Source organism: Clinocottus analis, unplaced genomic scaffold, assembly GCF_023055335.1.
Source record: "Clinocottus analis isolate CAN_PGR_092001 unplaced genomic scaffold, fCliAna1.0.p SCAF_4, whole genome shotgun sequence".
NCBI classification, from domain to species: Eukaryota; Metazoa; Chordata; class Actinopteri; order Perciformes; family Cottidae; genus Clinocottus; species Clinocottus analis.
This window is the reverse complement of record NW_027176153.1, coordinates 10896459-10909685: the sequence shown is the minus strand read 5'-3', so window position 1 is coordinate 10909685 and position 13227 is coordinate 10896459. Positions and strand designations below refer to the sequence as shown.

The 13227-nt window shown below is 42.6% G+C and overlaps 1 protein-coding gene across 1 annotated transcript in view; it reads right to left on the bottom strand.

The window, feature by feature from the left end:
• Nucleotides 1-613: 613 nt before the first annotated feature.
• ajap1 (adherens junctions associated protein 1) overlaps nt 614-13227 on the bottom strand; it is a 54522-nt gene continuing 41908 nt past the window's right edge. Inside the window, exons 3-6 of the mRNA XM_068597825.1 lie at nt 10097-10184; nt 9717-9959; nt 7734-7866; nt 614-6830 (exon numbers count right to left, since the gene is read on the bottom strand). Of these exons, the coding sequence (XP_068453926.1) occupies nt 7794-7866; nt 9717-9959; nt 10097-10184 (404 nt within the window). The 3' untranslated portion in view covers nt 614-6830; nt 7734-7793. The remainder of the gene's footprint in view (nt 6831-7733; nt 7867-9716; nt 9960-10096; nt 10185-13227) is intronic.

The window sequence follows — 13227 nt, the reverse complement described above, 5'->3', positions numbered from 1 at the left end:
CAGTTTCACGTCGAAATAAAGTGGATTCGATACGTGTAATGATATTTCGGATTTAAGTGATGGTCGAAGCACTTCAAATAAGAACATGGTTGTAATAAACCGGAGTTATCATATATCTGTTGCTCACACCTTTATCTTGAGTGTTTTCTTCTGAACTTGTGAGCGTTTAAAGGTTGTTTGAAATTAATAATAAGAGGGAGGCCCAAATCCCTTTTTTATTGCTGTATTTTCTTGCAATACCAACTTCTTTAATAACGGCATATCTGTGTTTACTTATTATTTATCTGGCATTCATGCTTTGTTCTCGTCTTTGTGATCAAAACAACACAATTCCTTCGAATGAGATGTAATACTGTTGAATGAAGTGTCATTTATTTATCACCATGGTACCTGATCCCGGTGCACCACGCTGCTCTTCTCGGTTTGAGTATTCGACTCAAATAGATCAGAATTCATCGCTTAAAATCAGCACGTTATTGGATTTGACAAACATCCACAAGGGCATTTCAATTACGCTTGACATCTTATACATGTTGTGCCGTTTTGGACCGGATCTCTGCTCTTCCCCTCGAACTCCCGCCAAAGAAACTCCCCGTATAGCACAGGCCCATGTTGTTTTACATTTTATTAATAGCAACATCAGAGTACTAAATGTACAGAGGACGAATCCAATGAGAATCGCATTTACAGTGCTTGCAAATACAGAGCTTAGTAGTACAAGAGTAACCAAATCATAGTCACCTGGAAATCGAAACGTTTACCAATAAACTACAAAAGGAAGAGATGTGGTTCATAAAACACGGAAATAAAAGTCACACAACATTTAGCCGTCACAGAGACAGACTTGAGTCCCTTTTGTGGAGGTGTGTTGTGTGTGTATGTGTGTTTGTATATACTATAGTCATAGGTCTTATACAAAAGTTAACAGAGGTACTCATTGATATATTAAACACAAATATCAAAAGTTTAAGAGTCACAAAGTACAAACTCTTCATTTTTATGGCGACAACACAACTCGAGTCAGGTTTCCTTTATGGTAGGTATGGATTGTGATTGTAAGTCAGCTTCGATGAACAGACCACCGTGTGCCCACATGTGAAAACACCAGCTATACAACTTCCTCACCCCTAGAAATATATATATATATATATATATATATATATATATATATATATATATATATATATATATCTTTATTTTGTATTTTAATCAACTCTCAGGGAACAAGCAAAGGATCTGAATTTTCCAAATTTCCTTGTAGCGTCGCGGGCAAATCAAATGACCGATTGGGGATTATTATTTTTTTTCCAAGTCTCTGATCGTATTGATAACCACTGACGGCGACAGTGCCTTAGCTCTTGTGAATAGAAAAGTAAAAACGTGACTCAAGAGAGTCAGAGCCCTCCGCTTTAAATGCAGTAAGCGCACAGTACGTGATTTTTTTATGCTGAAGCAATGAGGAGAAGCGGCGTGGGGGGGAAGCAGAGTGAGGAGCTACAGTTTTCTGACAGCAAAAAAAAATGATAAAGGATTCAGTAAGATACACATCAGACTTTGTCCTGTTCGCTGCGTTTTACTTATCGGCATCAGAGCCGATTATGCCCTTTTTCCTGCCCGAGTCTCACCTTGCTGACATTCAGATGAAAACCACCGCCGATGCCGGCTGTGAACACATGTTTCTATGCCAGACGCCCGCAGGCCGTGGTTAAACCGAGTCGACGCATCAAACCGTCTCCTCCTGTGATGTGGAAAAAAAAAAAAACATAACAAACCTCGGCCTTGCAGATGTTCAGGCTCCATCTAATTCAAACCCCCACACGTCAATGGATTCCACTTTGTGTATCTGACACGCAAACGGAAATCACGGCCTCTGCAAACGAGCGCATCCTTCATCCTGATGGGAAGACCCTTGCTGGTTTGACAGCTCGTTTCTGCTGAAAGGTTTGAGCGTGGGTTTCGTGGGAGCCGCTGAGGAGACAGAAACGGGAGCTGCGAAACATTAATTTGCTGTGAAAAGAACTAAAAAAAGGCATGTCATGTCTTTGTTGTCTGTTTAAGACTTTTTCCTCCCCCTTCACCCTCGGCCTTTGCCTGCGTTGCCCTCAAATAATATAATGTCTCCCGAATCACATCTGACCAGCGGAGCGGAATCATTTTCCCCCCTCTTAGCTATGATGCACCACACTCATCAGCCATCCTGACACGTAAACTGAAAAGGCAAGGAAGCAGCAAGGCATTTCCTTGCATATCAGTTTGCATTCAGGCAGAGGTAAAAGGAGGGAGGGTGATCTATGTCGATGTCTCCAGTCCGTTTCATATATTTGTCTCCAGTCGTCAAGAAGTAAGGAATGAAAAATGAATGCCTTTGGTCAGCAGCTCCCTGTGGGCCTAGCGGGGATGCTCCCAATGCTAACTAGCTTTTCAGGGCAGACCCATATTTCTTACAGTATGAAACAAAGAAATGGATTCCAGACGTCAAAGTTGCCCTTTGTTCGATGATCTGATTTTGGAGGTTTTCAAAGCACAAGGACTCACTTGTTATTAGCCTTGTATCAAATTTCAAACGTTTCCGGTGGAGGGACGTTACAATGATCAGGGACAGAGTGACTACTGCAGAGACTCGGCAAACACATGCACCTTCCTTTTGATGAGACAGTTTGCAGGAATTCAAATAACTGGCATGGTCACAAACGGTGAGCAGCCCACACTTTTTAAAAGTTTGGAGTTCATACTTCAGCACAGATCTCTCACAATTGTCAGTATTCAACAGGACCGGTGTGTGTGTGTGTGTGTTAGTGGAAACTGCAGCAGTCTTCTGAATCCCGCTGCGCTCAGCCCTCACAGGTGGAAAACTCCTGGTCTGACAAAGGGAAGTCGATGTGGAAAGCGCCTTAAACTTGCATTCCTTTTTTTTTCCAAAATAGGTGTGATCATATAAAATATAATTCTCACTAGGTACATTACCTCAGGGACGACCTTGTGATGGACAGGTCGCCACCGCGGCGTCGTTCAGTATTTCAATTGGTGAAAGTTAATCGTGAGCGTTGAAGTCGCCTACAAAGGTCTTGGTAAGCGTCTGGTTGGTTCTTAGCCCACTCGCGTGTCCGAGAACTTCGGTGGCCTAAAAAAGCGTGAAGGGCCTTTCTGGAGCTAGTGATTTGACCGTTCTGAGCTAGCGTAGAAACATGGCGGGGCAACATGGCAGACCAATAAAGGGCCCGCTCCGTATCTAGTCATGGAGGGCTCAATCTAAGCTAACAAAAACACAACGGCTCTTAGTTTCAGGTGATGAAATGTTGGTGGACATATAGTTGTGAATATTATAATCCTCCTCAATCCTAAATGTTAGCCTTAAAGGATAATTCAGGTTCTGTAAAACTTGGGTCTTTTTTTCGGACCTCTTTTTGCTCATCATTGCTGCCACTAATAATAATAATAATAATAATAATAATAAGAATAATATATTTAACCAAGTTCAACGTAAAGATCTTGGAACACAGCAACACTGGTAAAAAAATAAAAATCCAACAAGGCACGAGCAGTCAGGTTGTAAACAAAGCCCCATTTTAGCCAAACCTATTTGAAGGGGAGAAATAAAGGCAAACTATACGATGATGACACAGTTTAGGGACCTCAAGGATGATTTTTGACAAAGTGTGCTTGCCGTAGTTGTGTGCCCACACAGTTTTGCACGTGTGTTTTACCCCGTTGGACTTAATTGGTTCGTTCTGTGTGTAAAATAACTGATAGTCAGGTTGTCGCGTTGGCCAACAGTTTTTTTAGGAGGCTGACTGAAAAAAAAAAGAGAAATGAGAACTAGAATTATCCTTTAAAATCTTTAAAGCATGAAAAAAGGTGAATGGATTCTCACATCATTGTGCGTAACAAACCATCCTCTTTTCACAAGTCCGTCTGGAGACGTCTTTCCCTGATCATTTTCATAAGCTCATGAATGCTAATTGGTTAGTTTACGCAGTGATTACAATGTGGCAACTCATACATGGAACCCAGTCTAGGTCAAGTTTAGTTGGTTTCTTGGCAGCTACTGTTGAATTTACACTGTTTTTTTAAATTTTATTAAAATGATTATTCCTGTGATAAAAGACTCGATATTAGAGTTCATGTAGAAATGATTTTTAAGAACAGAAAGTCATTGGTTTTCTCAGCGTACCATGAACACCTCAAGGTATAATCACAACACCTCCTCCAACCACGCCGTACTTTCAGACATTCCACCTGGAAAATCACTTCGCCGGTATCTGAACTATTGCAGCGTCTACTGAAGTATTATACTGATTAGCTGAAGATATAATACACATACTGCTTGAAAGTGCAGGTAGGAAGCTTGGCACAAGGTTAGTTTTTGTGTTTTGAAAAGAAATACCGTAGTTACACATGTAAACAAAGACACTATCCCCGATCTAGCTGAAACCTTCCCAAAAAGCGGGGTAAGGTCCTGAAAAATAGAACACACCTGTACACAAATAGAAGCAAATATATAGAAAATACATTTACACGTGTATAATATACAGTAAGTTTTTCATAACCCTCTTGATTATTAAGATAACACTCTTCATTCAAAAAAATATATGTTATGTCAAAGAAGCAACTCCGCAGCCTGACAACACACGTGAGGCTGAATTGGTAAGGGTTATTCATGAGAGAGTGGTGTTTTCATGTCGGGAATGGGCAGAAGCAGGAGTTGTGTTTTGCTCCACAGTGTTTATCTCAGGCCGTCTTGGCGCCTCCTGAATGGCTCACATTTACAGATACTGATCTCACTGGGACGACCTGCTTTCTTGAATCCTTCGAAGAAGTATAAGCCTGAAAACAACCTTAAGCGAACTACTGAAGAGATCCTCGCCCTCGTCACCTTGTCGACGCCCAACAACAACAAAAAAAAACAACACCTTTTTGAATCTGTACATATTGCTGTCTGCAGCCAAAAAACCTGTACAATACAGAATTGTATTTGTGCTTTGAACAAACCTACAGCACAATAAAAAGGTAGATTCGTAGGCGGCTTCCTTTTCAAAAAGGTAATCTGTCTTTCAGAGCTGGAGGTTGATAATAAGATTATTCGGGCTCAGTGGAAAAAGGGGGAAGCTCTGAGAAGAGCTTTTCCTCTCCTGACCATCGCGATCCCTCGTCTTGACACAAGAGACCGTTTAAAGCAATTTGGGAGTGGCTGATTGGCTCGTCATAATCCCCTTCTCTTCAACAATACACTGGCAGTCTGTTGGCTCTTTGAAAAAGCACAAGCAAACTCCCCTTTTTATCGTATATCTGTCGGGCCCATATTACAACAATCTATTTGTGCACTACCCCCCAACTTCTCTGGCTGTGATAGCTGAAATTCTGATATGCAGGAAACATTGTCCTCAAGTATTAAGTGAGCGGGACTAACCTCGACCATGTCGTCCAGCGAGAGAACCCCTCCCTCCATCGCGTTTGGAAACACGCGACGCAGATCATTTTGATCCTGACGGACGCCTCTTTCACAGCTTCTCCTCCGCTCTCGGTCGGATAATTAGATGATCCATCTTCAACAAATTGGTTCATGTTCTTCTTGACTTCCTGGCTGTAATTCAGACTTTTTAGCTTTTCCAAATGTAGTATTCATTTATCAAGTGAATCAGGGAGTCACGTGGGGATATTCATTTACTTTCTGCATAGGGATTAATTTCTCAATCTCTTTCCCATTCATGCAAATTGCCACATGAATGGTTTGAATTTGAAGCTCAAATTGAATCTATTCCATTTTTTTTTTCTTTTTTTTTTTGCATTAGCAGCTCAAATCAGAAATCATAACCAATCGTTAGAATTCATCCCAAACAGCTACTGAAACTGAGACCTACGTGATGTGTGCAAAAGAGCCAGACAGACCTGAGGCAGTATGAATGTCCTGTCCAGCTCCATGCAGTCTGTTGTGGCTGTCCCTACTCCATCTATTCATGCTTTTGCTGCTGTGGGATTCGTTGTGATCCAGCACCACAGAAACCTTTTGTTTCTTTTTTCCATTAAACCAAATCGGGTACAAATCTGACACAATGAGCGATCGGAGCGGACATTGGATCGGCTGGCACCAGGTGCATTCACATGGGTTTCTTTGTTGTAATCTCAGCTCGGGTGGGAGTATTTAATTAACAGCGCCGAATCCCAAAAGCTCCAGACCTCCACTGTCGGGGCTGTGCGTAAAAAAATAGACATAACTATTCTTTTTAAAATGGGACCTATAGAAACAATGTTATGTTCACTAAAGCATATACCGTCCCCTCCTCACCCCAAACTAATAGAATAGTCTTATAAATATCTTTTAGACTCTTTTTGCGACACATTTCTTAAAACTATTTCAAAACATTTTCAAATACATTTGTAGCATTTTTTATCTTTCACATTTCTTAAAAAAAAAAAATGTAGTTGGAGTCGATACAGGGTTGATATAGCGCTCTTTGTTTAGTCCATCCGTTGTTGTTGAAACTTCCTTCTATCCAGGTTGTGGCACATAGTGGCATTATTGGCACATTGTTCAGAAATACAGTTCATCTTCCCACCCACAGCAGCTCCTTGGGTTCCTTTTTCAAACGTCAAATGTTTTCCTTGAGACATCTGTGAGGTCCACAGTCTCGTCCTACACGTCCTGTAAATATACCTATATATAATCTATATCTAAATGACTGTACGTTCCTGGAACTTATGGAGTGGCAGCGTTGTGGCTGCTCTGCGTGTCATCTCTAGAAAAATAAATATCTTCACCAGTGTCCAAAGAGTGATCACACTATTTTACAAAAAGAAGCTGTTTTTGTGTGTTTGTTGTTTCCAAATGGAACCTGCGGAGAGAAAAAAAACACACAAAAAAACACAATTATCACTCATAGCCTAGCACAAAAAAACTGTAACAAAGACCTAATTTTCAGAACAGGACTATACTTTCTATATGTGATGTCGAATCCAGGTCTTGCCTGATAAAAAAGCACATGAAGTGGCAGTGCTACATTTGAAACATATCCTGTAGCATACATTCAAGAAGACCATATGGTTTGCAGCGTATTAATATGGCATCCTACATCTTTTAAAGCTGCGTCACTGTGGACACGCTGTGCAGAGAGCGGAGCTGACTGAGACTAATGTGTGTCCAGACATCGGCGAGGCGCTGTCCTCTCACTGCACTACCTGCAGGCCATCTATTCCTTCTCAAAATCTGGGTCAATAGCAGACGTTACACTTCCCCCCGGGCTTCCAGCAACACTGTGGGGCCAGAGCATGTGTTTAACTTTCATGCTTTGAATTTCAAATGCGGGCCATTTTGGCATATATTAGCCATGCATAAAAAATACGGCACAAGTCGAGAAAAAGTGCTCCTCCACTCCGGTTCAGTGTTCAAAACAATATTCGTTTGGTGTCACGGGGAGAGTGGCGGTACACGTATGAACGAGTGTTTCAGAGACAAGGAGGGAAATGATTAATTGTGAATATATAGATTCTAAATACTGATATATAAATAATTAACTTTGTATCTCAATGAGACATCCGATACCGCACTAAACTGGATTCCTCCGCCTCGTTTTTTGCATCACCGCGCAGACGATGGAGAGGAGCGTAATCATGTCACAAATAACAAACATATGCCAAGTTCTCGACTATTCCCAAAGTGGGTCAGCATCACCGCAGTCATGGAGGTGGCCGGGGCCCAGGCGACGGTCAGCAAGGGGACAAAGTGGCACGGTACCCACCAGAGCGTGAATTCAGGAAGTCTCTTCCGCCCACATGAAGTAAGCAAGGCCTTCAGCTCGTCAACAAGAGATCTCGAACCATTTCTCTGACACGAAGGCCACAGGAATCAGTTGTCTTTCAGTGGGGGAGGGCCTGCGGGATGAAGAGGTGGGAGCGTTAATACTGATGGATGGCAGTTTGATTGCTTTCATATTTATATTCCAAAGTCACATTATTGCTGAGCAGGCAATGATGCTGTTTTCCAAGGACTCCATACATCCTCTCAAAGACCTGCTGTAGTAATCAAACCTCTAGTGGCACTGTAAACACTGTGCTCTATCGGTCACAGACCAACACAACAAAGATAATCGCATACCGAAGCCTACGGAAATTCTAGATTATCAGCAACAATGTTGCTGGAAAATGTGGCCATCGCTCTATGACTTTAAATAAATAAACACTGACACTTTGGACTATTTACACCAGATGAATGATCCTATCCTCGCTGCCAGCATAATGAATCTGTTACAGGGTTTTGGATACACAGAGTAAGTGTGACCATCTCTGCCGGCCCTGCAGCTTCGATGACTGTTACTGTTATCCGCAATGTTGAAACTCCACAAAGCGTATTGTTACACTACATACAAATGAAAGTTTATGCCTGATTTTCATAGAAAACACACCTGCCATGTCAGATTATATCACAAAGAGAGACACATCTTCCCCCGCAGAGGGAAGCGATTCAGCTCCGTGATATGCAAACACACCAATGACTCACCAGTGTTACATCTCGTGGTATAAAGCAGCACGTATTAGCTGGGTTTGGTAAACATGGATGTGTTGTATGCAGGTTGCTGATATCACATATATATTATACATATACATCTGCCATTTCAGATGCTCAGTGAAAGATTAGTGAGGCAGAAATGTCACCGTAAAGGCTACCTGTTGCCGACAGTGCATCTATAAATTGACTCAGTACGCAACCACAGAAACTGCTGGTAGGTCTAGACTTCTGTGTGCAGCTCGAGGCGCCGCTCAGCCAGGTGTGTGGCAGGAGGATGAGGGATGAGGCGATGGACGATGGAGTTAAAGTCAACCCATTAGTGTGTGGCTTCGCTGAGAAACAAACCTCTGACTGAAGCTGACTGTGGAGAATAGCAGCGCATGCCAGGGGAAGGGTGTGAGGAATCCAAGCTGGAGATGCACAGATAACCACGCTGATATCGGCCTGATGCCGACTCAAAAGCTTGGTCAGGTATCGGTGACATTGTGCCTCTACGTGGTAAAGGATTGGGACTCTGCTGATACCCAAAGCCCAGGTATTGGGGCTGAAAAAAGGTCAAATTGTAGCCAACAGGGATTTTTCTTAAACAGGCCCGATTCAATGCTTTAATCATGTCTTTTTACAACAATATCGACCAGACTTTAGAGAAAGCCAGAATTTTGAGCCCTCTGGAACATTCTAATGCCACTATTATATTCATAGACATTATTCTTAATTATTGCATACTTTAAGGAGCTATGTATTGAATCATTGTCAAGGAGAATTAGACGTCTTGTGCTTTTTAGCCCGCACAGTCTGTAAGTAGCTATGAACAATTATAAAGCATGCCTATTCCTGAACTTATTGAATTACGAATCAATTACTCCACATTATGTAACGTTATATTACATTTTTTTAAACATCATTTGTGTCCTCTGACATTAGTTAACATAATTGTTCAATGGTAAACATACAATAACTTTTTAAAGTGTGAAATTACAGTGTGTGGCGTTGCCTACATTTGACTTTGATTTTGACAACATTGCCTGTTTCAGTGGGTGATTTCTTTTTTTTTCCTTTTACATTCCAGCAATTGAACTCAAATAACATAAAATATAAAAACACAGAATCTGGTTGTAAAAGCACAAAGTGTTTGTGGGTTTCCAGTGCTGGCTGACTGAACTGATGCTTCAATGTGCATCCACATTGTGCTATAAACAGCCCTGGGCCAGCGTACCTGTTCCCGTTGTACGCGGTCTTGTAGACGGGCGTCTGCTGGATCATCTCATCAGTGTAGATGGGCACGGCTGTCCGGACGCACTCATGTGAGCACTGCAGGCTGTCATTGTAGGCAGTGAATATGTCCACCTTGCTGGGCACCCGTGCCGGGGTGAAGTCTGTCAGGTTTTGGCAGCTTTCTTCCTGCTGGTGGATCTTGCGCTGATGGCTATTGTGGCGGCCATTTCCCGACTGCGCACAGCTACAGAAACACGCACCAAAGACAAGAAACGAACATAAAATCATACCGTGTACCCTGCTGAATCATCTGCGGGGCGTTTCTAGTCAAGCGCGAGCTTCCGCAGTTACTGAGTTAAAAAGTAAAGGAATCTTTCCTACCAGTTTTTAAGGACGAGAGTTGTGATCAAGGCTGCGATAACCATAATGAGAGACACAGTGATTGTGATTATCTGGTGAACTGCCAAACCTGCAGAAAGAAAATAAACACGAGAGCAGAGGATTAGATTTGTTGAGGAAATTGTTTCGCTCCGGTTGCCCACAAGCACTTCACTTCTCTCTTCTGCGCTGTACAAACCCTCCAAAGGACGAAGGGCGGCTCTCTTGAACAGTAGAGGGTGACATTTTGCTCTTCAGTAAGTATTGATGACACCGTCATGGGCGGCTATTCATAATTTAGGAGTAATATGAATTATTCCATTCCATTACCGCCAACTGTAATGGATAACCAAGTCAAAGTTTTCTCTCAGTACTTGTAAAAGGTATTCTTATTCTTATTCACAGTTTTATTTTGTATTTGTCAAACAAAAAGGAATCCTTCAAAAGCTTGTTGTCACCTTTTCTCACCTGAATGTAGCCCCCAGGCTTTTTATTTGAACATTAAGTAAGAGTAAATTGTTTGATATGCTGTATCAAATGAAATGTTTGATCATAAAGGTGGCCCTGATAGGTAATCTGAGCGCTTTGGAAGGAAAGGCGTGTCAGTGCATGGTAGAGGAGTGAAAACAGATAATACACGACAGTGGGGGAAAATCCAGCCGAGACGTATCCACCGGTCACCCACTTCATATTCATAATGCACGGCCCGCTTCAGATCTACTTGCACTCGTCTGCTCTATTATAAAAAATCATTATTGGACAAATTAAAATCCAATTAAAGTGCTATCAAAAAGACAACGGAGACAATGGTTGAAAAAAAATGACGACTTGTTCAGACTGGATCCCTTAAACCACTGAACGGTCAATGGAGAATAAACTCAGTGACTTTCACTGATGTGTGATTTAAGAAGGATTATAAACCCATCAACCTCTGTATAATCAGACCGAGTCAAACCAGAGCAATGAAAACCACGGCGCTGTACTTTAATGACAGGTATCTGGTTCATTGCATTGTCTTGCTAAGCTGTTTGAACAGTGCAAAGCCATACAACCACGTCTGTTCTTTAAACGACGCATTCCTTTTGCATCTTAACCAGCTTGTGGTTATGAATGTGAACCAAACATTCTCGGCTTGCTCCCTTTGTTCCTTAAGACTACAAAAGCATTGTTCTTATTTAAACACTTAAGACTCCTGTGTGTGCTGATCTCTCACTTTTGCCAGAGGAGAGTAATCCACAAACAAAACTGTGCGGTACATGTCTAAAGTGAGGATTAGTGTGAGCCCATTTAACTGCACTGTACGGTAAGTGTGTTGTGTATGTGTGTGGGTGAGTGATACAGCGCGAGGGCCACGAGGACACAATGACACACTGCAGCAGGTGACATGCTGCAGGAGGGGGATAAAAAAAAAAAAGATAGAAGAAAAAAGAAAACACCGTCATGATGAAAATGCCCACGTGTGCCTTATACATCTCACCTCTCCATCAGCCAGCTGCCTCGCTGCTGATCTAAGCCAATTTGTCTTCGGAAAGACTCAAAAGGAAGTGCTGCTCGGTCATTTGAGGAAAGCATGCGGCCTTTCCTCTGCCTGCATGCGGCCCCGCCAAGCCTCCTCGTGGATAATAAACTTCTGTGGGCTGAGGCGGTGCAAGAGGCAGGCCAGGTCAACCTTGGATTAATGATATCTCCGGCTGGCTCAGGGAAGCCTTACCTTCCCAGCGCAATCAGAGTCCCTCGCCACGGCGAAGGCACATTAACTTATCTGGCGAGTCATTTGCATTTCCCTCATATCCCCTCTCTGCCTCGACTCCCTCTCCGCCCGTCTCCGGCTGACGTCGAGGCTGTTAGGTTGAAAGTGTTCAGTTATAAATTAACATCTGTCCGAGTTCAGGCATAATAGAGCTCGCCCCTGACCTTGATCAATAGCTGAAGTCTCTGCTGGGAATGGTTTCATTTTTTTCACTGATGTCAGCGTGAAAGGGAGCACTTCCCAGTCAGGAAACTTCAAATTAAAGGCAGCACTTGGCAAATTTGCCCTAGAATACCACCACTGATTAAATCACATTATGGCACGACATTAGGTCGGGCACTGTCCCTACCTCTAATGAACACTCCTCTGCCCACGCAAGGGGAACTTGCAGACTGTCATGGAGTGCATGCAACCATTGATTGGCGAATGTTTCGCCAGTGAACACAACACGCGTGTTTAGCAGCTCCGCCAGACTGAATCCGGTTGGCCCAGTTGATAAAACGCGAGCATGCCGTGTGTAGTTTCACTGATGCTATGCTAAATGTTCTTGATGTACTTAAGTCCAAATAGCTCATTAAGAGTTCCTCCAGGCTGCCATTTGAAGCCAAAAACATATACACTTTTCTCGAACCGCCCTTCTACGCGACAAATTATCCCAACAATGCGAGATCCAGCAAAACAAACATCAACATTAAGTCCATTATAACCTCATTTTCGGGGCATTATGTTTCAGGGTAAAAAGATAATCGAGCAGATAATGATATGGGTGACAAATCTGAGTTCAGAGACCAGTTATATTTTCATCCAGCACTGCCAGTTGGAGGGAAGGATTTGGCCCAGCCATCTGAAACTCATTGAGCCCTGGCAGTCGGGTTGAAATTTCACCTTTGGCAGTCACCTTGCTTTGGAGGAAGCCGGTTAGGTTTTGTTTGGCCAAATCACTGCCAAACAAAGCGAGGCAGGGAGATAGATCGAGAGGGAAGGGGGCAGAACGGGATCCAGAGAGGAGAGGACAGCTAGCTTGTGACCTCGACGGCAGCAGGATTTGAGCCCCCGTCGCTGCTCCCAAATAAATTAGATTCCCTTCTTTTTTTTTTGCCTTCATGGCCATGACAGTTTGATGAACACGTCAAGCAAAAGCAAGGCGGTTAGATGAAATCTATCCTCACTACCTACTTTTAATAAAAGCATCCCAGCTCAGACACAAATACTCAGTGTGAGGTCAATAAATGTGCCTAGCAGGGAACGTCTGGTTTGGAGCAGATTCTCAATATGTTTTTCCATTGTCACATCACATTAGCTCAGTATCTTCAGGCTGAGTCCATCAAATATATGTATATCAATCTTCAGTGATATAATGTTTGCCTCAGTACAGATTCAAATA